General features: G+C 57.0%; 9 protein-coding genes across 9 annotated transcripts; 3 read left to right on the forward strand and 6 right to left on the reverse strand.

The window, feature by feature from the left end:
* Positions 1-196: 196 nt before the first annotated feature.
* On the reverse strand, positions 197-2,328 carry N657DRAFT_636472 (uncharacterized protein; the record flags this gene model as incomplete). The annotated part of the gene is made up of 3 exons (XM_062791427.1): positions 197-650; positions 729-1,856; positions 1,922-2,328. 3 exons carry the CDS (start codon positions 2,326-2,328, stop codon positions 197-199), a joined length of 1,989 nt encoding a protein of 662 aa, XP_062644242.1.
* Positions 2,329-2,662: 334 nt separating this feature from the next.
* On the forward strand, positions 2,663-3,112 carry N657DRAFT_648965 (uncharacterized protein). The gene is made up of 2 exons (XM_062793629.1): positions 2,663-2,757; positions 2,860-3,112. The coding sequence occupies exons 1-2, from the start codon at positions 2,669-2,671 to the stop codon at positions 2,939-2,941; spliced, it is 171 nt and encodes a 56-aa protein (XP_062644243.1). The 5' UTR covers positions 2,663-2,668; the 3' UTR covers positions 2,942-3,112.
* A 2,916-nt stretch (positions 3,113-6,028) lies between these two features.
* Positions 6,029-8,003, reverse strand: N657DRAFT_648968 (Rtt106-domain-containing protein). The gene is made up of 3 exons (XM_062793630.1): positions 7,701-8,003; positions 7,221-7,586; positions 6,029-7,159 (listed from the first exon to the last, which is right to left on the reverse strand). Exons 1-3 carry the CDS (start codon positions 7,783-7,785, stop codon positions 6,165-6,167), a joined length of 1,446 nt encoding a protein of 481 aa, XP_062644244.1. The 5' UTR covers positions 7,786-8,003; the 3' UTR covers positions 6,029-6,164.
* Positions 8,004-8,298: 295 nt separating this feature from the next.
* On the reverse strand, positions 8,299-12,275 carry N657DRAFT_674161 (subtilisin-like protein). Its single transcript, XM_062795728.1, has 6 exons — positions 12,090-12,275; positions 11,131-12,021; positions 10,891-11,088; positions 10,003-10,341; positions 9,637-9,865; positions 8,299-9,604 (listed from the first exon to the last, which is right to left on the reverse strand). Exons 1-6 carry the CDS (start codon positions 12,206-12,208, stop codon positions 8,612-8,614), a joined length of 2,769 nt encoding a protein of 922 aa, XP_062644245.1. The 5' UTR covers positions 12,209-12,275; the 3' UTR covers positions 8,299-8,611.
* An 845-nt stretch (positions 12,276-13,120) lies between these two features.
* On the forward strand, positions 13,121-14,092 carry N657DRAFT_674162 (uncharacterized protein; the record flags this gene model as incomplete). The annotated part of the gene is made up of 4 exons (XM_062795729.1): positions 13,121-13,143; positions 13,288-13,330; positions 13,404-13,574; positions 13,649-14,092. The coding sequence occupies 4 exons, from the start codon at positions 13,121-13,123 to the stop codon at positions 13,760-13,762; spliced, it is 351 nt and encodes a 116-aa protein (XP_062644246.1). The 3' UTR covers positions 13,763-14,092.
* Positions 14,093-14,715: 623 nt separating this feature from the next.
* Positions 14,716-15,323, forward strand: N657DRAFT_579516 (uncharacterized protein; the record flags this gene model as incomplete). The annotated part of the gene is made up of 2 exons (XM_062789396.1): positions 14,716-15,021; positions 15,093-15,323. Coding segments are annotated over 2 exons (537 nt in total), but the record flags the coding sequence as incomplete, so codon positions are not given.
* A 747-nt stretch (positions 15,324-16,070) lies between these two features.
* On the reverse strand, positions 16,071-18,521 carry N657DRAFT_579566 (L-amino-acid oxidase-like protein; the record flags this gene model as incomplete). The annotated part of the gene is made up of 6 exons (XM_062789402.1): positions 16,071-16,138; positions 16,216-16,309; positions 16,410-17,147; positions 17,199-17,323; positions 17,386-18,051; positions 18,137-18,521. The coding sequence occupies 6 exons, from the start codon at positions 18,519-18,521 to the stop codon at positions 16,071-16,073; spliced, it is 2,076 nt and encodes a 691-aa protein (XP_062644248.1).
* A 1,314-nt stretch (positions 18,522-19,835) lies between these two features.
* N657DRAFT_155160 (uncharacterized protein) lies at positions 19,836-20,904 on the reverse strand. Its single transcript, XM_062785986.1, has 3 exons — positions 20,461-20,904; positions 20,273-20,378; positions 19,836-20,211 (listed from the first exon to the last, which is right to left on the reverse strand). The coding sequence occupies exons 1-3, from the start codon at positions 20,815-20,817 to the stop codon at positions 20,042-20,044; spliced, it is 633 nt and encodes a 210-aa protein (XP_062644249.1). The 5' UTR covers positions 20,818-20,904; the 3' UTR covers positions 19,836-20,041.
* A 400-nt stretch (positions 20,905-21,304) lies between these two features.
* Positions 21,305-23,114, reverse strand: N657DRAFT_155532 (glycoside hydrolase family 93 protein). Its single transcript, XM_062785987.1, has 3 exons — positions 21,497-23,114; positions 21,372-21,439; positions 21,305-21,318 (listed from the first exon to the last, which is right to left on the reverse strand). The coding sequence occupies exon 1, from the start codon at positions 22,860-22,862 to the stop codon at positions 21,549-21,551; it is 1,314 nt and encodes a 437-aa protein (XP_062644250.1). The 5' UTR covers positions 22,863-23,114; the 3' UTR covers positions 21,305-21,318; positions 21,372-21,439; positions 21,497-21,548.
* Between the last annotated feature and the right edge of the window lie 1,002 nt (positions 23,115-24,116).

Consider the following 24,116-nt stretch of genomic DNA (forward strand, 5'->3'; position numbering starts at 1 on the left):
AAAGCTCGGCGCTGGCTGCCTGCCACAACTCCATCATTCCTGGCAGAACCGGTGCTCGGCGTCTGAACTCAACGGCCGGTTGCAAGACGAAGAGAGGCAGGACAAGATTCCCAGAGGTCCGTGTGTACGCACGATGGCGGTCAGATCCAAACGGCGCGGAACCGTATTTCATCTGTTTTGCAAGGATAGAGCTTGATCATCGCGTCGGGATGGGGGGGTCCTCCTCCAACATGCAGGCGTTCTCGAGCATATTGGTCCATTTGCCGCTGGTTCCGGCGTGACTGTGCTTGAGATGCTGACGGAAGTGGTCGGCGCGGTAGAACTTCTTGCTCGAGTTGCACTCGCGGAACTTGTGCACGTCCTGGAGATGCCGGATGCGGTCCTCCAAATCCTGGTCGCTCACGGTGGCTGCCGTCCCGCCCTGGCTTGGCCCGGTCCTTGGGTACTCTTCGCCGCAGTATCCGCAGACGTCAGCCTCGCCGGGCCTCGCGGAGCTGTCGTGGAAGGCCCGCTCATAGCCCGTCAAGGCCGAACATGACCAGCTGTGCCGCCGGACGTGGAGCGAGTTCTGGTGTCTCTCGGCCTCGTTCTTGTTCTTGAAGCGGTTGCCGCAGAACGAGCACTCGTACTGCTTCTCGGCCTCGTGGGCTCTGATAGAAGACCGTCAGGTAAACTGCACACAAAGAACAAATGAACAAAACAGCAGCAGTATGATCAAAGCAGCGTACCTCAGTTCTTCCTCCGTCTCGAACTTCTTGGGCTTCTTCGGACAACACTCGCACATGTAAGGCCCCTTGAGCTTGGTGGCCAGGCTGCTGTGGCTCTTGGGAATCTCGGCTAGCTTGCGCGGCGACGCCATCGTGCGCGTAACCTGCGCCGGCATCGACTGCTGCTCGCTGGGTGTCCGGTTGTGTGGTAACGGTGCGCCCGCGGACCGGCCATTCGAGGGCCGCGGAGAGGCGGATAGACTGGGCGGCGGGTAGGGGCTGCTGCAGCTCATGGGATCCGTCGGTGAAAGACCGCCCGGGGAGAGACCATTCGGCGAGCGGCGCCCAAACGAGCCCAAGCTCGTGATACTACTCGCCGTGAGGTTGCTTGCAAAGCTCCCGCTTCGGCTCACCGACGATATGCTCGACACCGAGTTCTGGGGAATCACAAGAAGTCTGGGCGTTGGCGAGCCCCTTGACATCAAGCCACCATCCCTCCTCCGCAACAAGTCATTCGCGAGAGCAGCGTCATCACTTGGCGGTGACGAGGCCCGGCGTTTCTGCCCGGGCTGGTAGCAATCTCGCTCCCTCTCTCTGTCTCTGTCCCGGTCCCGCTCCCGCTCCCTGTCCCAGTCCCTATCCCTCCACTGATCTTCAATGGCCAGGCTGCGCATGCGCGAGGTCTCCTCCATCGGAAAATCCGTGTCGTCTTCGCGGGCCTCAAAACCGCCATATCCCGACGGTACGCCGTCTTCCGGCAGCGGCGCCCCCAAGATCCTGTGGTGAGCGCGTGCAAGCGGGGAGCAATCATAGTCACTAACGTCGGTCTCCAAGGGCGAACGGCGATCGAACGAGCCCCGCCCATGTCGGCCCAAAGGCGCGGGGATCGGGGGCTTAGCCGACATGGTACCCGGTGACCTGGTGACGTCCGAGCCGAGGAATGGCTGGCGGGTTCGGTGCGGGAGAGAGAGCGTCGTCAGGTGCGAGTGATGGGGACGGGGGCCGGGGACGTCGTTGACCGAGGCGCTGAGGCCTGAGCGTCGCGCGGGCCGGTTCAGCCTGTCGAGCATCGAGTGGTCGATCGAGTCGCCATTGGGGCGGTAGTTATTCATTGTGCGTTTGCCAAAGGGCGAAGGGAAGCCCGAAGACCTGGAAGGCCGGCGCGTCAGCCTAGGCAGGTTCCCATTGCACACAAAGACAGAGAATTGACGAACCTCAAGCTCTCAAGGCTGTGGTACCCGTCATCGGAAAAGTCACCCCTGAAAGGTAGGTCGCGTTGCTTGAAGCTATGGCCAAACGAGTCGGTGTCTGGGCTCCCATAATCGTCCCGGCGCATGCTCTCCTTGAACTGCAGATTCGGATCGACAGGGCCGTTAATGGGTACCAGCCGAGGTGGAGGCAACGGCGGAGGCACGTCGTTATAATTCATGCCACGTATCGCCATGGGATTCGAGGCGGCCGAGGGTGAGAGGTTGTCGGGGAAGGGGATGGCACGGCTTGACGGCCCAAAGCCTCTAGATATTTCTTCGCCGCGGCCTATTGATATGGGGGGAAGAGGGCTGGTGGTTGTGTCTCTTCCCCCGTAGCCGCGAGACGACGCCTGGATAGGGATTGCGGCCATGGCGTCAAGATTCACTGGCGTGCTCGCACAAGGCCGGGTAGGTGGATTGAGGACGAGCGACCTGAGGATGGCGAGGCCAGAGGCGCTGACAAGCGATGAGAGCTGAGGTGCAAGGCGATGGCCGCCTCGCCACCACGGCTGCTTACGAGTCCTGAGCTGAACCGAGAACCAGTCAGAAAGCGAAGCCCAGCAGTTCCAGTCCCTGACAGCCGGCGAGGTTGAAAAAAAAAAAAAAAGAAAGAAAAGAACTTGGAAGCTTCAGCTGCTCAGGCGTCGCAGTAGCTGATGTTGACAGTCCTCTCGATTTGGGATTGGTTGCGATCAGCTCAATCCGAGCAACATGAAGCAATGCACCCCGCGCGCATCTGAACCGAGCCAAGCCGGTACGAAAGGAGGAAAGGAGCGCGCAAACGATGGCGGTGTACGGAGCTACACAGTGAATAACGAATAAAGATGTTAGCGTGTGTCGACGATCCGTAAACGGGACTCCCCGAGAAATAAAATAAAACGGCGGACGGCGGCAACGCTCACTTCAACAGCCCCAGGCCATTGGGACAAGCCAGCCCTAGCGTGTGGAGAAGAAAATGTATGCTGGGATTGTGGCAGCAAATGAGAGCCAGTCAGCAATGGTGGCCAAGTCGCCGCGCTTCAGCCCAGCATCATGTGGGGCCGCCGGCAATGGGGAATTGTCTGGTCCCCGCGGTCAGCTGTGTGATAATCTGCGAGAATGATAACCTGGGTAGTCGGCGTGGAACCTGATACGGGAGTCAGTTCATTGTGTTAGTATTAACCCATAGATGGACTCAATTCGGGGCGTGTGTCCCTGAGTACCTGAAAAACGAGTACTGAAAGTCATCCACGAATGCGACACAAAATTTTTGTGTGTCCTATTTCTGGTCCGACACGATCGTAGGGCTGTCCGGGCACGGGATGTGGCGGCAGCGGGGACGGCACGCACCATGACAGAGGGAGCAAAACGGAACACGCGGATCATGATGCTTTGCGAGGGCTGCTGGGGAAGTTCGCAATTTCCGGGATTGGAGTTGGCGCGAAGGCGAGGACCCGTTTTCCCAAGACGCAACGGAATCTTCCAGGTTCCCACTTGATCGCCATGGAAGGAATGAACATGCATAATCAACCTCCATCCCTTCTCTCCCAGTCTTTCTGTTCGGCGCCATTGGCTTACTGCAAACGCATGGCATCGCACTCGGGGTTGTCGCGTCATCCAGAACGGTTCAATTCCGCTGTCTCAGCCTCCCAGAGACCGGCAGACATGTGGGTGGCCTCCAGGAATTGCAGGGTTCATATGCACTTCCGCCAGAAATCTGACTTCGGCACCTACCCACTTTCTCCGCCACCACCCAAGGAGAGGACGAAAGTCATGTGAGGTCTTGTCTATTTTACTTAAAATGTGAGTTTACATCTTGATCACCTAGACCCTCATTCACGGTTCCTAATTTTACTTGTGAACTTGCAGTGTCAATGTCGCCGTCATTTGACCGACCAGCTCGGTCTGCACCCTGGCTTTTCGTGTGACATGGAGCGCCCAAGGCTGGGTGGGGTTTCGCCCTGCTGGGCGAAAAGGGGTTACGGCAGGTGGGGTAATTTCCCGCCAAGCTTCATAACCCACCATGACCATGACCATGTCAAATCATCTAAGCTCAACGATGCCGTTTTGCGCCGGCTCTTGCTCTGTGCCTCGCGTGCCTTGCCTTTGCAACCATTCATAATGACATTGAAGGAACTAACCACGACATTCCCGTCCTGAAGGTTATAGCGTCAACCGCTTCCGGACGAACCAAATGAACCAAATGATGCAGGAAGCTGACTTCAAGCTCCGCTTCTCGGCTTCGGCTGGTAGCGGCCGTAAGCACGCAGTACATCCGTACTTGTCCAAGGTAGCCCAGGCGGGCGAGTGGGACGAGGGTGTCAAATTCCCATCAGCAGGTGGGACTTTTCCCTCACCCGACCGACGGCACTATAAGCACACCCGGGCCCAGCAAAACTTGGAACTACAGTAGCTAGGTGGAGCGATCAGCCGAGTTTGACAGACAACCAGCCAATATTGAACTGCGAGTGACACCTCCAGAGAGAGGAACGGGCCTTCTATGGACAGCTTTGCCTAATCCGTTGACCCTTCGTTTCACCCAGAATGGGGTTTAAAATCCACCGCGAGACCAGCGGTAGGGGCTCACCTCACCATGGGCAAGCTCGGTGCGGAGTTCGCCGCGATCGAGTCGGAGTTGCCAAAAACAGGCAATGGACGACACTGCAAGGAGCATTTTTTTGTCAGATCGACATAACTATCGACCCAGCGTGCTTTGGAAATACTAAATGCTGCACACGGTTCCTGTCTCCTAGACAACACCATGCCGACATTGCCAACCCGCAAGACAGTCTCGGGCCTGGTTCAGCACGGTCAAAGATGTACACATCCGCAAAATGTTCGGACAGGGCGCAAGAATTTCAGCCCTACAGTACTGTACGTGTCAGGGTACTACGTGCTAACGTCTCGGGTAGCTCTTCTAGAAGGATTCGCGGGAATGTTGGTTTTGCTTCTTTCGCCTTGGTCTCGGCCGCTGGCAATCCCCGTTCTTCTATGGAGGTTTCCTCCTCGTCGGGTGTTTTCCATTGGTACGGATAAGAACGACAGCAATTCCTTCGATCCAAGACTCGGATCTGCCTCTTGGATCGTCACGGTATTCCCTGCAAGATGGTGATTGCGGGGTAGACCGCGAAACCACTTAAGGTATGGTGCAAGTACCGTATTAGTTAGTGGTGAACAATACGTGACCGGTTGAACTCACTGCTTACTGCGCAACATATCTTGAGATGGCTCACCTTTTTTCCACAGCAGGCGGTTCATGCCTGGCCCCGAACGAGTGAGGAGGCGGCGATTTAGGTCATTTACGCTGCGCCATTAAGTATCGTGAGAGATTCAACAACTGGCAGGATTTGACGGGCAGAGATCACGCGCCAGAAGGAATGGGTAGGGCCGGCGACCAACATACTTCTCCACCGGACCTTTGGTCCTGGCCTGGCCTCTTTCAGATATCCCGTTCTCAGCGGAGTTCTCCATGAGCTTCCTGCATGTGCTGACGACATCTTAGTACTAGCGGGCTGGCTAAATAAGCCACAAGACGGAGGGCGAGAGTAGTGCTGGGAAAGACGGGCAAGTGCCGCATCCAGCGGAACCTGCGTCTGCACCTTAGGGCTGCAGAATGGCGGGTTCAATGCCGGTCGTTTGGATAGCCTGGAACCATGTGTTAAGCAGGACAAGCCTACCAGATTTGTGCTGTCCTCGGCCACCATAAACATGTTGAAGGAGTACCTTGTATTATCTCCTCAGTTGCGTGCAGCGAGAGCTCGAGAAGACCCGGAAGAAGCAGTCCGTCTCCAAACACGCCTCTGGGAACTACCGAACGGAGGCCTCAACCCCGCTGATCATCTCCATAGCAGTCGCCGAGCCGCTGACTATCGAGCAACTAAGGCAGGCAAAACTCAATTGGCGTTAGCGCTGCCAGTGGTCAACATCTCACCTTCGCCCTGCTTCCATTCTGCAAGGAAACCCCTGATTCAGACAGCTTCCATGCTGGCGCACATAAGCTTGGATGCGTGTCCGGACACGTGTAACCCGGGCAGGTGAGCGTGACGGGAAAGCATCGATCACACAGGTGCGTTGGGACTGGAAGGGCGGTGACCTGCAGTGTTTCCATCCCCATCCAACATCATCATCATCATCAGTATCCATTGTAGAAACACGACCCAGGCAGAAAGGCGGCCCTGACACTCAAGTCAGTTATTTACAGCAACCGGAGCCAGGATATCTCGAAAACTCAGTCTTCCCCGCCCTCATCCTCGTCATCTTCATCATACTCGCCCTGAGCGTCCTCATCGTCGTCCTCTTCTTCCTCACTCGAGCCCCCCTCGCCCTCGCTCTCCCCTTCACTGCCCGGATCATAGTCCTCCTCCATCTCGTCCTCCTCGTCCTGCAACCGCTGCTCAGCCTCCCGCTGGGCCCTCTCCAGCTCCGTCAGGCCATCGTCCGCGGCGCTGCCTCCCTCTGCTTTGCCTTCGATGTCCCCCTCCCCGGCAGCAGCGGGGTGCTTCTTGATATTCTCAGCGAGCTCGCGCTTCGCCTTGCGCTGCTCTGCCATGCTGCGGTCGGCGAGGCCGTGGCGGCGGACGTACGTCTCGTCAATGCCCCGATAATCCTCCTGGTCGATCATGCCAAACTCAATCTCCTTCTCCACGGCGCCGCCGCCGTTGGCGTCACCCGATCTTACATGATGATGATCCGTGTCGAGCTCGACGACAATGTTGAAGGTGGTGCGGAGGACGTTGGTGTAGCTGACGGCAACGATGCGGTCCAGCGGCAGGAAGAGCAAGGGCTTCTTGAAGCCCCAGAGGATGCCGGTGGGGAGGAAGAAGAGGAAGCCGTCCTTGCTGCCCCGGAATGCCTTGACGTGGACCGCCTTCTCGTTGGGGCGGTGGGGCTGCCGCGCCACGCTGTGGAACAGCTTGGGGTCGGAGCCGATCAGCTGGCACGAGTGGTTGCCGGCCGAGCGCATCGACGTCGTCAGGGCCCAGTGAAACAAGCTGCTGTATGTGTCGGAGACTGCCTCGGCTGTCTTGACTGAGGGTCCGCCGACGCTGCCGGGTTTTGGAGCTGTGGCAGGCACTGTGAAAACGAGAGGCTCGAGCGGGGTTTGTCTATCACCGGGGTTCGTACTGCCTTGTTTCGTCGTGGGCAGGTAGCTGTCGCGCGGCAGGAGAACATAGTTGTACTGTACTTGCGACTTGTCGGGGACGGGTAGGTAAAATGCGTGCTCTGGAAAAATCGAGGGGTCAGTAAAATGTCCTGAGGCGAAAGAGACAGGACAAAGACGTACCGATACTCTTCCAAGGGTACACGATGCCCTGGAGTGGGACCGACGTGCCCGGCGCTCGGGCATACAGGAAGTTTTTGGTGAAGCAAAGGTCGTACTTCTTGCGCTGTGGCGCCGTAATCGATATATCGTTAATCTCGAGCAAGACAAAGTCCTGGGAAGCTGCGTCGGGGCTCAGGGCGGCCAGCTGCGAACCTGCTGGCAACGGCCTGCTCTGTGTATGCCCAATTGGATGCGTTTGCGTGGGCGATTGCGCGACATCGATCCGTCTCCTCTTCGATGCAGGCCCGTCTTGGGCGTCGGCCGAGCCGAGTCGCTCGTGGACATAACTGGCAATGTCGTTGAACAGTCTTATACGCGCGGGCGAGTCTAGTCGGACAAGGCGCCACAAGCACGGTCTGTTAGCGGTTGCCACGTTTCCCGTTGTCCCGGGCCATTGAGCCATTGTACTTGACCCAGCAGAAGATTATTGCGGTGTCATACCGGCAGCGGTTTGAATGCTCGCCAGAATGTCTGGCCTGGATTGGAACACGATGCCCAGCGTTTGGTGGTCGAGCTGTACTGTCATGGCCAACTGCTGGGGGAGCCAACTGCTGGGAGACAAGATCGACCGATCGATGGGCGAACTGGGGGTTTTCGGGGGTTGTGTCTCTAACGATGGCGTCGCGAGTCCGAGAGCGGGCTTTGCGTGTCGCGGATGAAATCAAGATGTTCAAGTTTCAGTGGACGGTCCGAGTCGTGTCAGAGGTTACCGTGACGCGCTGCGCCGTGGTGGGAGCGTACCAGTAGGTACTGTAATTGTAGTGGAGCACATGAATCAGTCCAGAAAGGGAAAAGCGGCGGGCGCTTACAGCCTTGTTCATAACAACGTGCATGAACGGAGGACTCTGTAACGTCAAGAGGAATAATATCCAATGACTTCAGTGACTCTCTAGCTCGCAGTATTCTCGAGCTTCGCTATGGCCTAGCATCCAGATTGCCTGCTAGTGTTCCATTGTTCTTTTTCCTTCCTCGCCAGAATAGAGTTACCTTGGAATGTCAATCCTAAGTGAAGAAATCGTGAGATAACAGACCACATTCTAGGGCAGCGACGACGGCGGAGGAGTCTTTCCGCGACTTCAATTGGATATGATAGTTTGGAATGCTGCAGTGAGCTAAAAGGTGTTTTCTCGGTGCAGGTATTCCTGAGTTGAACCTTTCAGTGCTCATCGCCTAACTCCTCTAGCCGCCAGCTCCTCGCAATCACGGCGCCAGTCGGGCCCCTTGACCCGCTCGGGCCATATCCGCCAAAAGGATTGGAAAAACAAACGAGCCTGGCCGGTCCGCCGGCTAGTTCCTCGCCAGCACCGCATCCTTTTGGAGGCGCCTGGCCCGGCCGACCTCGACCGCGCGCATCATCTCGCGGGGGTCGTCGTGTGGGTCGCGGCTGACGCGCCAGGCGCGCAGGCCAGGTTGGACAACAACGGCCGCAGGGCGGGCCGCGTCAGAATCCGCACTTGGCCGGCACCGTCGGCGACCCAGTCGTTGCCGGCCACGACTCGGAGGGAGAGCGCCTCGAGCGGCACGACGCCGGCGGTGAAGGCCCGGTCCCGGTCCGAGCCGCACGACTGGTTGGCCCGGCGCCGCCGCTTCTCTTTGCCGAGCGAGACGGCACCGAAGATGGCTAGCGCGAGCTTCTCGTCCACGGCGCTGTCGATCACGACTTTGATGACGGCGCGCTTGGGGATGTTCGCGAGCACGCCCGTCTTGGCAACTGGGACGTCCAGGTCGTTGTCGTCGTTGTCGTCTTGTTCGTTGTTGTTCTCTCTGTTGTCTCTTCCGCCATCCCCAGCCTGTGAGGCCCGAGTCCATCGAGGAAGCCCTTTGTTTTGCGGCGCAAAAAGCCATGCCTCAGAAACTAAGGGACTTGCATCGAGGTGGAGCTTGAGGCGGAGGAGCCGGGCCAGCTCTCCAATGAGGAGGTACAAGTGACCCTTGGGGGCTCCGCCGCGGTAGCGGGGAATAGTGGCGGCGAGGTGCTCGAGCAGCGGGCAGTGCTGGACCACCAAGGCCAGCCCCCCTTGGTCCGTCTTGGTATCCTCATACCTCAGAGTTAGCGCAGTCAGATTCCGCTCGTGGAAGCGGGCAAACGCCACTGTCCGGCACGATCTGGCTGAGGCGCAGAGTGCGTAGGGCGGAGAAATCGGTGCATCTCTCCCACTGTCGGATGACATCCGGATATAGTCGGCTGGGCGACTCCGCCATATCGTGCCGCCGTCGAGCTCCAAGGTTTGCAGGGTGCCGCGGGAACCTCGACTCAGCTTTCCCAACTTCTCAGCATGTCCGCCGGAAGTCTGGTCGACGTTGTCCACGGCGACGTTGGCAACAGGTTCAAGAAGGTGGACATGCTGTCCTGATAGCGCACATCACACACGCTAACCTGCTGGAGGTTTAAGGCCAATCCCGCGACCAAGGCCATGATGACCTCGGCGGTGTAGCTCGCCATGACCTCCTCGTTGTAGCCGTTGTCCTCACAGTACCGGACCGAGATGCTGTGCAGCAGTGGCGACGAGACGAGCGCGGCCTCGTGGGGATCGAAGCGTCCGGCCGCGAGATGGTCGCGACGCAAGCAGCTAATTTGAAGCTCAAGGCGGTCGGTGTAGTTTCCCCTGATGAACCGTTAGTGCAGTAAGCCGAGCAGACTAGGCGGCAGGGGGATGGGAGCGCCCAAACAAGATCTGTCAAGCTGGCAACAGTGCAATCAAACGGCACAGCGGGCCCCAAATGGCGTTGGGTTGAAGCGCACTCTACCCCATTCGGTGACCCTGAGCAGCCGATAGCGCGCAGCACCTGGTCGTCACCGTCGTCCGCGGACCCGATAAGCTTCGCACACGCCATGGTTTCAAGGTGCGGTCCAAGCAGATCGTCACTAGGAGGGTGGTTGAACTGTGGTTCCTCAAGACCGCCGTAGACGACGAGACGCCGGAGGTGGCCGAGCGCTGATCCCGACCGAGGACGCGTTCGCATTGCTGGGCGTCCCCCGCTAGCCGATGTGCGCTGCGGACCTTTGAAGGCGATGCTTCTGTACAGGAAGGCGCTGACGACAGAGTAGTAGCGCTTGCTCGTCGGTCCAAGCGACAGCACACTGGGCGGATGCGACTACCCGAGCCAGTGGAACACGGCCGAGAGCGTCTCGGTCCGGGGGCAATCCAACCGAGGCCTGTTCAAGTTGGTCGCCATTGTTCCGGATGTCTTTCGATGCCTTTCAAGTGAGAGCCTAACCCCAGGTAAGTAAAGGTAGGCGGTGGCAAGGCCGAGATACTCATCATGATTACTACCGTCACATCACCGTAGGAAACACAAAATCAAGTAAGAAGGATCAGTCCGCGATACTACTCACACACGAGAGCCTCCCAGTCCAAGCCTCGCCTCTTCCAGATTTCGAAATTTTACCCCCCCTGGTCAAACACCACTCGTAGTCGAGGTGGCAATGATTTGCACAAATCGCCCGCCCACTAAATCCCCTCACATCTAAGGCAAAGGCATAAACACCTTCAACAGCTCCTCATAATCCGGCGTTCCCAGCCCCGTAATAGCATCCCACCCGTCCGTCGCAGCAAACGCCTCCCCGACTCCACAGCCCGCGCTTGCTCCTCCCAACCTAATATCATTAAGCGCCCAAGGATGGCGATACAAAACCGGGTTGATAAACCCCACCGGCTTTCTCCCAGCATGCAGCCGTGCATCATTGATCCTGGAAATAATCGACGCCACCACCGGTGCCGAAGCCGACGTGCCGTGCACCGTCTTCAACCGCCCGGACGTAACCACCCGATACCCCGTCGCCAAGGCCGCAACATCCGGGTACGCACGTCCGGTCGGATTGAATTTGCTGCGGAACGCGTCCAGGTGCGCGCTCTCTGTCGCGAGATACTACGCCACGGCCTGCTGTTGGTACTCGGGTCGCAGAAACACCCGGCTGAAGCCGCCGGCGGAGCTGCGGGTCTGGTTGTGTAGGACCCGGCGGAAGGCTACTTCCGAGACGTTGTTGACGCTTGGTTGTTTGAGAGAAGCGGAGGGCAGGTTCCGCCAGGCTACGACGACGTCGCCGTCTACGTCTGAAGAAGCTTGTTGGGTGGTCCCCCTCACGGCCGTGACCCAGGGGCAAGTGGCTGGCCAGCTGGGGACGAAGTCGCCGGAATTGGTCATCGTGTTGGATGCTGCGCCGGTGAGGGGGTCGACGCAGTAGCCGTCCGGGTGAGAGGCGACGCCGGCGTCCCCGGTCGCGACGATGACGGTGACGCCCTGGAGGCCCAGCTTGAGGAACTCGAGGCATTGGCGCTCGAGATAGTCGGTTGGGTAGTCGGTTTCGGGCCAAGCGTATGAGATGGAGAGTACGTTGGGGGGAGTGATGGTGCCGCAGTCTAGTCCTCCGTCTACGCTGCCCGTCGGAGGGAGGGGGTCGACGGAGGAATCGAGGGAGCCGCAATAGTACTTGTCGGAGGCGGCGAGCATGGTGCCGAGTTGTGGCCCCGGGAGGTCCCTCTCCCCGACCTGGATGTTTGTGACTGGGAGAGGGTGGGTGAGAGCCATGGCGTACTCGAAGTCGAGGTTCGCCACGAGGTTGAAGGGGTCGATCTGCGAGTCGAACTGCCGGTACCCGCCGTTGATGGCAGATATCAAGGGCCGGCGGCCTACGGATTCGGGCTGGAACCTGCCGAAGAAGGCGTCCAGGTCTTGCGGGAGCCACGTCGACCATGCCGGCAGAAATATGCCGAGCAAGTTGTTGGGGTGCCATGTGTCGCGCGCGGGAATGTGATAGAGCCTGCGTAGACAGGCTGGTGTGGTTTGCAAGCGACATGATGCCTCCTCGCCCTCTTCGGTTCGGCGAACCAGCGGCGTGCATCTGGAAACCTCAGACGCCGCGAAACTGGAAGTCTGACGTCGAAGTCGCCGATGAGCCTGAGACAGGGCTGGCGGTGTTGGAGTGGAGGCAATGATGAACTCAACATGATCTTTTAACCCTGGCGGTATTGGGATGCTCCTGATTGTCTTCGTGTGAGACCCCGAGGGTAATATATCGCTGAATGTGCTGCGAGGAACAGAAACGTCAATTCATGGCCCTGGTGTGACCGCCGGATCTGATGCCTGGGTATGCGAATTGCTGCGAGCCAAGCAAGCACCTCCTCGGTTGAGTTGGAAGCCGGGGCAAAGAAGCGGGCAACCTGGGAAGGGGTCCAGTACGATCCGTAGCTCGGTGATGTTGGGTCCGCCAGCCGATAGAGCTCTCGTGCTGCATCAACAATGCCCTGTTGTTTCAGGGCAACCGTGATGGAGATAGTACGATGCTCCGCACCTGAACTAACTGTAGGAGATGCACCTAATGTCAACAGGATAAATAAACAAAGAAGAGCAGATGACAACATGAGCAGGAGCAGCGTACCTCCAACTTCAAGCGATGTAGATGCCAGAGTCCCTGGGATGAGAACCAATATCGGCACAAGTACGCGGCATGGAGAACTCGGCACCGGTCATATTGAAGCCATAATCGATCGAGTCAGAGGGGCAAGCCATGAAGTTGGGCCCAAGTTCAAGACAGTCCAAGTGTTCAGTACTCGGCCGCATGGAGAGAGTATTTGGGAGCGGAGTACGACTACAAGCCAGACCGCTCACTTTGGCCCCCAAGTCCAAGACGGCCCAAGTAGTCAGTACATATCCTTGGACATAGCAAAAGGTTTGTACTCTACTACTCGCCTGAGGCGCAGCCGATCAGACTCTATGCGGAGTAACAAGTTGCTTGCAGAAACCTGTTTGATGTTCCATGCGTTCGCATAGGAGCAACCCGGTCGGTGAAAATTGTCCAGTGCTAGAGGGCTTGGCGGCATGAGCAGGGGATATCTCGGCAAGACTCGAGAAGTATATAAATGGGGACCGCCTTCTCAACGCCGTCAGTCTCTCCCCTCCCCATCGTCTTCACCTAACTAAGTGCTTCGATCATCCCCCCATCAGTCCTCGCACTTCCTTCCTTCGTCTCAAAGCTTTCTATCTAGCCAAAACGGAAGCTGTCCATCTTGTTCTCAGTCCTTCTTAGTGCCCCTGCCTGGGCAGCTCTTGCAGGGGACCTCTTTGGTCGGGTAAGCCAACACTTCCCCTTCCCCAAAGGCTATCCCGTTTCATGCTTTTAAATATTATGCCATGAATCTCTAGTCGAACTATTTCCAATGTCATCAGAACTGCGTCCGAGGCTGCACCGGTAGTCCCAACATTTGCCAGGTCGTATGCAACGTCGCCTGCGCCAACGCCGGCGAAGCAGACGAGGCAGCTGCCCTGGCCGCCAGAGAGTCTGTGAGCTCGGTGAGGCATTCCCTTGCCGCCCGTGTAAGTTTGATCCTTTTCCAATGCCCAGGGAAAGGTGTGGCGGTTTCGGTATTCTGACATCTACGCTCTACCAGTCCAACTACGTCGAGTGCCACCAGAACTGCGTCAGAGGTTGTCCGGGTAGCCCCAACATTTGCCAGGCAGTGTGCAATATTTCCTGCGCTAATGCCGGGGAGGTGGAGAAATGATGCGCTCGATGTGCTGCGGCAACGAGAGAGGTAAAAGGGGTATGCAGCGCTGCTGTTTGGGGGGGTTATTCTCACGGGCTGAGGGGTTGCAAGCACCCGTAAGAGAACTCAAAGAACTATTTCATTTCGTTCATGTTGTCTTTTCGAGACCTTGGGGAAGAGACACACTCGCTAAAGCCTCCTCTGAAACCCTTCTTATTTGAATAAAATACCAAGACCGGTCGGCGGGCGATGGTAATTACCATGCCAGGTAGACGTTAGATACACTGCCGAAAAGGGAGTGTGCTAATGCGAACTATGATTACGCCCCTAATGGGTTGTTCGTGGTGGGGCGAGTGAAGTGAAGGGGCAAGTGAGAGCGATTAGATAGTGAGTTACATCATCTCTGGCTCCATTCCAGTCCAGTCTATTGCGGCCGTTCTTCGCTGAGGCGAGCCACTGGCAGTACTTGGGTGCTCGGCTGGATCACATTGTAAGGTATCTTAGGTGCCTTGCTAAGTTACATACTAATTCTTGAAATGAACCCAATACGCTTTTCCCCTCCGTCACATGAGAGTCGAGGGCCAACAGAGTTAGTCAGACGGCATGTGATGTAATCTCCCGGGACCAGACAACTTACTACATACTTCCGGTATGCGGCCAGTTTTGCCAGGGAAGTTGCTTCCGGAGTGTGGGACGCTTCACCACTCCTTGCTCTAGCACACATGTCTGTTTCTGGAAAAGAGAACAACGAGATCAGATGAAGCACTCGCGCTGATGAGGTCATACGCGGTTGTCCTATTAAGAGTTGACCCGTCGAGGGAACAAAGCAAGCAATATGCGACGGTGTTTCAAGGAGGACCTCCAGAAACTGGATCCATTCTGGGACCATCTCCCGGCCATCCGTCGTCAGCACCGTCACTGTGAGACTTAATTTTGCTCCTGCCAGTACTTCCTTCCTTTACCCGAGTATCAGAGTTCGTTCGCCAAGATTACCAATCACCATGCGCGCCGTGTCGCGAATCGTCCAGTCAATCCTGCGCGTGTGGCAGTTGATCTGCTCCATCATCGTGCTCGGCATCCTCGCCCGCTTTCTGCACCTGCTCTCGCAGGCGGGCGCGGCCAAGGATGGGCGCATCGTCTACGGCATCATATTGGCGTCCATCAGCACGCTCTTCTCGATCGTCTTCATGGCCCCTTTCATGCACTCGTTCCTCGCCTGGCCGGCCGACTTTGCCCTGTTCATCATGTGGCTGGTCCTCTTCTGCCTCTTGATAACGGTACGATGCTCCGTGGCAATCAGCAAACCCCTTCTCACCCATCAAATGCTAAGTTGACCCTTCTCTCTCAGCGCACCGGCACACACACGTGCTCCGGGGCCTGGTTCTCGAACTACTGGGGGTTCTACTGGGGCGGATGGCGGAGGGTAACGCCGTTTGGGACCACCGGATGCGACTACTGGCGAACAGATCTGGCCTTCTCCTTCATGGCCATGTTTGCCTTTCTCGTTACCACCATCCTGGTAAGACCATCATCACCCCTATCTACCAGTGTCATCAATATCGTCTGGTATTCGACCTGAGTTGAGAGTTACCATCTCTAACAACCTCCTGCAGGGAGCCTACGTCGTTTCCAAGTGGTGGACCAAGAGAAGAAGCGACCGTCATGAGGGCACGGCAAGGTGAGTGTGTGACATTATCCTCAAATACTAACTGGTCGCCAACCCCAACATTGCACTGACACGATCTGCCCAACCCACACAGCACGATGGGCCACCCGCAGACGTCACAGATTGGAGGTCCCGGCCCGATTGGAGGTGTGGTTGGAGGCGGTCACGGGACGGCCCCTGCGACCACAACCACTGGAGCCGCGGGACATAGCGGCAGCTACGTGTGACTCGGTGTTGGATTGGAAGGGATCTAGCGTGGGGATGGAGGTGAGGCGGTCAGTCGCCTGTAATGGGATCTGAATTGCGGGAGTGCAGTCGGAGTTTTCTTGGTTCCGATCACGGGCGACGAGAATTTCGGGTGTTTGAAGGCACCAACATCAAGGTGACACTGGATCTGACGCTTTCAGGAGTTTATTCCCTTTCTCTCGGGTAACAAGGCATTGATTTGAGTTACCCGGGAACACGGTTTGGTTATCGTGGACTTTATTACCTAGCTTCATGTTGCTCACATGGATGTGAAACCTGGCTGGATCACTTTGCCTCCGTCGTGACATCCATGGATGGTCCCCCGCTATTGCGCCGGTCAATGGTTGCGAACAAGCTATTCATTAAGACCGTCTTCTTGTCTCGATCCAGTCCAGCCAGTTACCTATTTAGGACTTAAATATCGATCCATCTCGCCATCCACTTGTTGACCACTTCCTTGGCTTCGTCCACGAGACCGAGTTCTGCATATTCGGTGTTAATAACCTTAGGCAGTCGAAGCCGCCATAAGTAAGGTGTTGAGCGTTTTGGGAAACCTTACCAAGCAGCAGCTGCACCGAGCCCCTGATACCCGACTCGAGGGCCGACGCGATCCAAGCATGCGTGTAGCTCGTGTGCTCGCCAATAAAGATCAACTTGCAGCAACCCGACGTTAGCACGTGTACGACTGTCCCACCGTGTAGCTACCTGTATTCAAGGGTGACAAACGAAAGAAAGACTACGAAGAGAACTCACCCCATCATACGTCTTGAAATACTCGGGGATATATAGCTGGTGTTGTCCAATGGTGGGACTCGCCCAGCTCCCGCGCTGGAGCGGATCATGCGCCCAGCAGCGGCGGTTATACTTCCCCGTGTACAGCCCCCTGGTTTCCTCACCGTGAATCTCGGTCATGGCGTCCAGCACCATCTGCACGTGCTCCGTCTCGGTAAGCGAGTTGGGCCAGTCTACGGTCGAGTATGACGCAAGGATTGAGGCCCGGCCCGTGCCGTTGATGTTGTAGGACGGGTAGCAGATGGTTCCAATGCCCGGGATGTCGCTCGTCGTCGAGCAGCCGCCTGTGATGGGCTGGTTCTCGTAGTGCTCCCAGAAGCGGGTGCGGTATTCGAGGGCGACCTTGCAGGCCTGCGCGTAGGCGAGGTTGTTGATGGCGTTGGTGATGGTGGGAGGGAGGGAGGGCGGCAGGCGCCAGCTGCGGACGACGGGGAAGGGGGCCGAGATCAGGGCGTAGTCGTAGGTGGAGGTGCGGAGGGTGGAGGAGAATCTGTTGGGGTTGGACGTGTCGCGCCAGTGAAGTTGGACCTTGGTGGTGGCGCTGTTGCCGGCGGGCTGCTGTGTGAACTGGATGCGCTCGATCTGGCGGTTCATGTAGATGTCTTTTCTGACGAGGGGTTCGAAGGACTCGGGCAGCCGGTTCAGGCCGCCGTCGATGGTGCGCCACTCGGTCGCCTGGAAGTAAAGTCCCTCGTAGATCTGAGATGATGGAGTCAGTGCCGTTCCTCTTCTCATGAACGTGACGCTTACCTCGTCCCAGAACGAGATGGAGCTGCCACCGTTGACATCGGTATCGTTGAGGCTACCGCCGAGGTAGTTGACCATAAAGGCGAACTCGGACCACGTGTCGCCACCCAGTCCCTTGAGTCCGTTCTCTGGGCTCAGCAATCAGCAGGCACTCCTTCCATTAGCAGCATCATAAAGTGAGAGTACTTACCAATCCAGTCCTTGTGCGCCTTGAACATGTTCCGCGCAGCTGCGGCGTAGAACTCGGGGCCGGGCATATGCTCCTCCACCGCCGTGACGAGTGCTTTGGTAGACTCGTTTACGACCTTGACCGGGCCTCCGAGCGAATGATCCGCCTGGATCTGGGCAACCGTCGGAGGCAGGCCTGACGCCAACTTGAAGCCGTTCCGGTACACCAGCCCGTTGGGGTTGGTCTGGAACCAGCGGATAAAGTCGACACTCAGCTTCTTTTCGTTGCCGTTGATGCGGTTCATCTCGGCCGCCAGCTGGAAGACAAGCTGGTGGTCCGTGATGTTGAGCGTCTCGCCCGTGGCCGGGTCCTGGTAGCTGTAGGGAAACCGCATGGGCCCCATCTCCTGGTACGAGTAGTCGAACGGGCCGCCGCTGAGGTATTCGGTGTGGACCCGGCCGCCGAGACGCTGGCCTGCCTCAAGGATTGTGACGTTCTTCATACCGGCTTGGGTCAGGACGAGATAGGTCATGAGCCCGGACATGCCGGCCCCGACAATGGCAATCTCCTTGGCTTTGGCGGCCTCCACGTCCACGGGGCCGGGTTGCTTGTCCTTGAGCAGAGCCACCCCGTCGAACCAGGGCCCAAGGACGTCAATACCAGTCGAGTTATTCATTGGAATGCCGGCTGCTGCGACGGAACTATCTCAGTCACGGGTCTTTTGGTCCCGGCCGTCGTACATACTGCATAAGGGGCCAGGGCGAAGTCATACCAGCTCGCTTTAGGTTGCTCGTTCGACGCTTTTGAAGACCCTGTACAAACTGTGGCTCACTCCGGCCTGCAAGGGTGCCGGTAGAGGTCCATGCTGACAGACAGCCTCCCGACTCGGTGTCCTCGGCAAGGATCCAGACGAGCCGTGTTCCCTCCGACCTGCTGCCGTGTGTCTCGCCGAGAACATGGTGGGCATCTTGGATGGACGAAGACGTGCAGGGTCCATAGGCAACTGTGATGGGACCCTCGACGGACCTCGTGACGGCGATGTGCACGTTGGCAAGGCGGGAGTTGAGTGCTGACCTGGTCTCAAGCTGGACCGGCAGTCCGACCGAGGCAGCGGCGGCACCGCCTAGAAAGAGTAACGGAAATGTCAGGCCTGTCATGTTCAACACCCTGAGAGAAAGGACAAAGGGGCAGTGTCTTGAACAAGCATGAAGGAACTTGAGTCAGGGCCAACAAACTGCTGCCTGGTACTTATACCGCTATACAGTCTCTATCGCCGTGGTTCGATTATGTGGCTGACTCTTGATGCCCATCCTGCCGGATACCAGAGACCCCATTCAACATAATAAGTGGATGCCCAACTCCGAGGCTTCGGATGATATCTCTGAGTCTATCCGTGACTGGATGCAGCACTTCTGAGGCGGAGTGACAATACGTAAAGGTGAGGCAGCGCCGACCGCCCTTAGGTAGCCATAGACATTACGTGGACAATCTGAGAGCCCTTCACGATCCGCTGCGAGATTCGTCTTCCGATTCCGCTCCGTGGAGTCCGTGGACCAATCTATCAGTTAGAGGGGAAGAAGTTCCAGCATAGGTATAGCATGCAAGAGGACTTTACGATTAAACTCGATACGCCGATAATCACACCATGATACGACTGTACGATAGAGGTTGCCGGGCCGTATTGTGGAGTGCAGTTTTTCCTGTTGCGGAAGGTCGAACCGTTATCTGTCTGGAGCCTTTGAGATATCGATGGGGTCCATGGGGAACGCCCTCCCGAAGACATTTCAGGGTCCGCTGCAGCCTTCAAACTTCCCGCCGTTCACTATCAATTACATCAAACTCGGCTTCCAATGCGAAAACCCCTTTAGTCATGCGTGCCCGACCATTGGGTGTCCCATATCACAGATTACACTCCCAAGTCCGAGACTTGGCAGCCGAGCGTTCCGACATTGCCGCATCAGGGACTCCGATGGGAAGGGGTAGATTCCCATGGATGGCAGTTGTCGGTGTGCGCCCTCTACAAGGGATTTCCAGTCATCCTACTCATCAAGGATCCTAGGCGTCATCATCCTGTGCCCGTGGGATTCGAGTCCCTGATCCTGCGGATCAGTTCTCTTCGCCAAAATGGTTCCAAGGCGGCGCTCACCCAGCACAGCTGACAGGGCGACATGTACGCCAAAGGCGTAAGCCATCTCTGCCCCGTCAGCCAAAGATTTGGTGACATGTGGGTGTGTTGCACAACCGAAAACATCAGATCTTGAGACATGGCGCGCGGAGACAAACCTGCTCTGACCCCAGATGGGGGCGCGACGAGAGACTGTAGGCCATCCCGGGTTGTGCTCCGGGCCTCAACTCTAAAGATTTATTTCCTCACTTTCGGTGCTTCTCAAAGGGTACCTTATCTGCCGCTCTCCGCGCTATGTTACTGGGATAGGCACTGGCGGTCAGGGGGAACAACCTAGAGTCTCCTCTTGACATTAACACGCAGGAAGATGGAAGCTGCGAGGGATGTGGTTTCCGGCATTGAGGTGTTAGAACTGTGACTCGAAGACAAAGAAAGATTGTGTCTCTGTTCATTACTTCATGTTTTGTTCTCGTGGGGACACAACCGCTTTCCCGCTTGATCTAGTAACTCCTGGTTGCGCCAAAGAAGATCAGACTCGTACATGTAAGGAGACTACTTCCTGCGACACTTGTACCAAATAGACACCAGTGCAGCGATGCCGCCCAGAATACTGGCGGCGATGCCAATCCATGCGCCGATGCTAAGACCACCGCCATCCTGAGGCTGCTCTCCCTGAGTGTTCCTCGTGCCTCCCTGGTTGTTCGCCGTACCTGAGCTGGTCCCTGTTGCCGTCAGCACGCTAGACAACTCCAACAATGCAGTATCTGAGCAAGGAATAGGTACCCGATCCAGAATTCACGGCACCAGTGACGGTTGCCGCACCGCCACCAGGCTGTGTCTTGGTCTGAACGAGCGTTGAGGTGTACGTGATCGACTGAGTCGCCACTGTCTGCCCGTTCCATTGCTGTCAGCTCCTGATCTTCCAGAAGTCCTGTCCATCCTTCCACTCTCAGAAGTCATGAGTGACACACCTTCGTCTGGACTTGGAACGTCCCACACTCGTTTCCAAAGAACATCATGATGCTGTTGTAGTTCTCGGTCGAGTACACTTCTGGCCTCGCGACGAGGAAATCCGCATAGAATATCAGACACTGGTCGACCGTGTCCGAGATGAATTGGGGGTTGGCACAGAAGCACGCCTTGTCGTCACATCGCGTTTTGTATGCTGCCGAATATGTGTCGTCGACAGCGCACATTTTCTGGTCGGCGCTGAGTCCTTTGTACGCCTCTGCTGCCCTGAAAATGGGCGTTAATTTGGAACTGACTGAGGCGGTCATGAACCAAGCGATGAGGAGGGCGACCGCCGCGGGACTCGAGGCTACCATCATTGTACTAATCTCAAGAACCGATATTGCTGACTGGAATCGGGAGTTGGAAAGAATGAAAGCGGTACTCCCCTGGCGAGGAGGAGAAAAGCAGCTGGCATGAAGACCAGGTCGAGCGAGGCGGGATTGGATCTTGATCAATGTCTTCAAGTGCTCAGAGTCCGGCCTCAAACATAGCTAAGCGCGGCCACCCCTGGGCACCTGCATTAGATAGTACGCCATACATGAGTCCCCTGGAAGAGATCCCATTATACACTGGACAGGCTCGTCAAGCATGCCTGCAGCTGAACATCTTGGCAATGCGCGCTTGGGTGGCGTTACTGGGACACGCTTGGATGGCCAATCGTGAGAGTTCATGAGATCGATTCCCTGTTGTCATGCTTCAAAAATGGTAACTCGGGGTGTTGAAGTCGCTAGCCAAGCGCGCCAACGTTGATAAAAACAGAACATGTCGCGGCTGACACCTCTCGGCGTTGGCGGGTAGAGGCGGGATGCCTATCGCTTCTGGTCGTGGCTCAGCACTTGACGCCCACGTGGACTAGTCGTCGTCAAAATACCTTGCAGAATCAACATCAACAAGTCCAGCAAGGTGTCCCTGTTGCCATGACCTCAAAGTCTTGTGGATCTAAGTTTGAATTGATGTTAGCAGTTGTCGAGTCTCGTGACCAACATCTAAACGTACCTGCTCAGCCTCGTCAGTCGTGTCTGCCCTTCTTGCAACTTGATAGCCCCCTTCAGTTGGCATGATTGCCCGGACTCATCAGCAGACGACCCCTGATGCTCCTCGATGACTCGAACACCGCCAGGGCCGAGTTGCCAGATAAGGCCATAATCCCGGGCCACGAGCTCGCGCTCTCCCCAACGACCACGGGCGCGCCGAGGACGAGAAGCCCATCCTTCCGCAGCGATCCATACATGGCCTTGATCTTCGCACCCTGCGGCCACGCCGTGGCCTCGCCCTCCTCCATATCCTCATCAGTCATAAACACAATCGCCACGGTCAACCCGTCATTCAACGCAGCGATCTGCGGCGCCCCGGCGTTCCTTCCCGTTGCCGGCTCATACACCACCTGCCGCTGCACAAAGTTCTCCCCGCCGTCAAACGACAGAATCGCCTCAATCGAGTACGTTCCCGGGCCCCGCCGCGTCGTCTCCAACACCATGACCAGCGTTCTGGCCCGAACCGCAATCTCCGTCTCCGCCACCCCGACCATGCCATCCCTCAACCTCTCCCCTCTGCCCGTCACGCACGATGGGCTCGACCACGTCCTCCCGCCGTCAGTGCTGCGGACGACCATGGTGTCTTGGTCGTCCGTGTCCATCTCCTGCGAAAAGTACAGCTGCACTTCCTCGACGCCACCGCGGCGGCCCAGGCGGAGGAACGGCTCCCACAGACCAAAGGGGGCGGGTTTCTCAAAGGCTTGCGAGAGAAAAGACCAGGAGCGACCGCCGTCGCGGGACTGGCACACAGTAATTCGAAACCAGGTCGGGTTTCCTTGGTCGTCGAGGTCGTGGTTTCGGAAGGCGGCGAGGACCACGGGTACGGGCGGATCGGTCTCGGTCTCAGCAATTTCGCCGTTCTCTAGGAAGGAGGGAGGAGGAGGAGGAGGGAGTTGCAGGAGGAAGAGATTGTCGCAGTCGCCTGGGGAGCGGGCGACCTCGCCGTGGGGCTCGAAGGTCCTGGCGTCGTCGACGCTGCGGGCGACCGCGAGCACGCGCGTCTGGCCGTCGGGCGCAAAGGTGGTGAAGCCTGCGAGGATGGAGCCGTCGACGAGGCGGCAGAGGCGCGGGTAGGTGCCCGGCACGTCGTGCACAAAGTGCTCTTGCTGGGCGACGTGCAGGCCGCGAGTGAGGGTGAGGGTGTCCATGCTGGGCTTGGAGTTCAAGTTGCTACTTATGTTAGGAGTATAGTTAACTTGGTTGGTGAAGCGATGGTTCGTGCGAGGGTGGGCGAAAATGATGGTCAACGAGATGGTGGTGAGCAAGAACCAGAGGAGAGGAAACGGGTTGCGGGGGAAGACGATCCTGGGCCATGGCAATAATGGCATGGACGAGGAGAGGAAGCCGGATCTTGGGGATAGACGGGGCCGGGAAACCACAGTGGCCCCGGAATCCACTGGTGATGGTCTCACACGCGAACCTTACGGCGCGTGTTTCGTCACCAGAGTTCATTTGTGACCAGCACCGATTGCGCGCCAAGAGCGTGGATGGAGCACAGTGTAACAGGCTGCAGACCGTGGAGTACGAGAACACATCATCCACCTGGAAGCCAGTCCTCACATGGGACAAAACAACGCCGTTTCTCCAGATTATCCGATGGTCTCTACCGCAGTATGTGATACTGGACCGACTCTCGACTCAGTTTGTTGAGATACAATTTGGCGGAAAACCACGAAGGGAACAGAGGCCTACCCCACATTCCCACCGTCACTACACACTGCCGTGCTAGAGAGTTAGGGCTGCATCACTTCCATAGTGTAGGGGTCGCGTGACTGAACCGATCCAAGGTTTCAAGTTCAAGTTCAGTTAGTAAAGACTCAGGTTATCAACTACCCAGATCATTATAACATACCTGGGTTAAGGTTGCTGCTGCAAACGCGAGAAAAGGTGGCTTGTGGCTGAGCTTATTCTGACGCCACATGCAACCATGCCCGGTGCTGAGCCCCTGGGAGCTGACGACAACATTGAAATGTCAAATGGCGATAATCATGGCACTCAAACTGATCGGGAAAGCATGCCGAGTTTGAATCTCTCAAGCTTACCTCTGTACATGTATAGCGGCAGGTAGGTAGTGCTTTTCTGCTTAGTGAACATGACTCGACGGCACCGAAATGCAGCATCACCTCTGCCTCTGTTCCGCTCGAACTGGGACGGATCTCACATTGTAATAATTGTGAACCGCTAAAGCGAGTAACTTAACTTGATTCGGATATTACATAGCTGAGCCGGCCCACTGTCTCCAGGGACTTTTACTCAGCTGCAAATGTTAGTGCTGACTTAGCCTCGGACTCACCGCTGCCTGGACCCAAACCCGACTCCAAGCTGAGAGGCCTGGGCCGCCAATCGCAGGTACGGAACTTGGTTTTTGAGTGGCTCGCCTGGCCCAAGTCCAACTGTGATGTTGACATGTGTGCCGTGGCGCGAGCATCTTCAGAGATGCCAGACGGAATAGGAAATGAAGGCGAATAAAGACATGACTTCAAATAAAGATGCCAGGCCCAGTCCAGTCCTGCTTAATTCAACCTTTCCAACTCAAGCTCTCAAACAGTCAACACCTCGGTTCGAATTGACCTCAACCATTC

The sequence above is a fragment of the Parathielavia appendiculata genome (genome assembly GCF_033297405.1).
Source record: "Parathielavia appendiculata strain CBS 731.68 unplaced genomic scaffold N657scaffold_16, whole genome shotgun sequence".
Classification (NCBI taxonomy): Eukaryota; Fungi; Ascomycota; class Sordariomycetes; order Sordariales; family Chaetomiaceae; genus Parathielavia; species Parathielavia appendiculata.

Bases quoted from the DNA above. Each gene is read 5' to 3' on its own strand.
- N657DRAFT_155160 (XM_062785986.1), bottom strand. From the start codon at position 20,817: ATGATGGTAGCCTCGAGTCCCGCGGCGGTCGCCCTCCTCATCGCTTGG. The intron at 20,379-20,460 runs GTGTGTCACTCA...TGGAACGGGCAG, and splicing joins CGTTCCAAGTCCAGACGAAG to ACAGTGGCGACTCAGTCGAT. The intron at 20,212-20,272 runs GTACCTATTCCT...TGACGGCAACAG, and splicing joins TGCCGTGAATTCTGGATCGG to GGACCAGCTCAGGTACGGCG.
- N657DRAFT_155532 (XM_062785987.1), bottom strand. From the start codon at position 22,862: ATGCCATTATTGCCATGGCCCAGGATCGTCTTCCCCCGCAACCCGTTT.
- N657DRAFT_674161 (XM_062795728.1), bottom strand. From the start codon at position 12,208: ATGTTGAGTTCATCATTGCCTCCACTCCAACACCGCCAGCCCTGTCTC. The intron at 11,089-11,130 runs GTATCTCGCGAC...CGCGTTCCGCAG, and splicing joins CAACAGCAGGCCGTGGCGTA to CAAATTCAATCCGACCGGAC. The intron at 9,866-10,002 runs GTGCGCTTCAAC...ACGGTTCATCAG, and splicing joins GGGTCACCGAATGGGGTAGA to GGGAAACTACACCGACCGCC.
- N657DRAFT_648968 (XM_062793630.1), bottom strand. From the start codon at position 7,785: ATGACAGTACAGCTCGACCACCAAACGCTGGGCATCGTGTTCCAATCC. The intron at 7,587-7,700 runs GTATGACACCGC...TTGTCCGACTAG, and splicing joins GAGCATTCAAACCGCTGCCG to ACTCGCCCGCGCGTATAAGA. The intron at 7,160-7,220 runs GTACGTCTTTGT...CGATTTTTCCAG, and splicing joins GTACCCTTGGAAGAGTATCG to AGCACGCATTTTACCTACCC.
- N657DRAFT_648965 (XM_062793629.1), top strand. From the start codon at position 2,669: ATGAAGCAATGCACCCCGCGCGCATCTGAACCGAGCCAAGCCGGTACG. The intron at 2,758-2,859 runs CTACACAGTGAA...GGCAACGCTCAC, and splicing joins AACGATGGCGGTGTACGGAG to TTCAACAGCCCCAGGCCATT.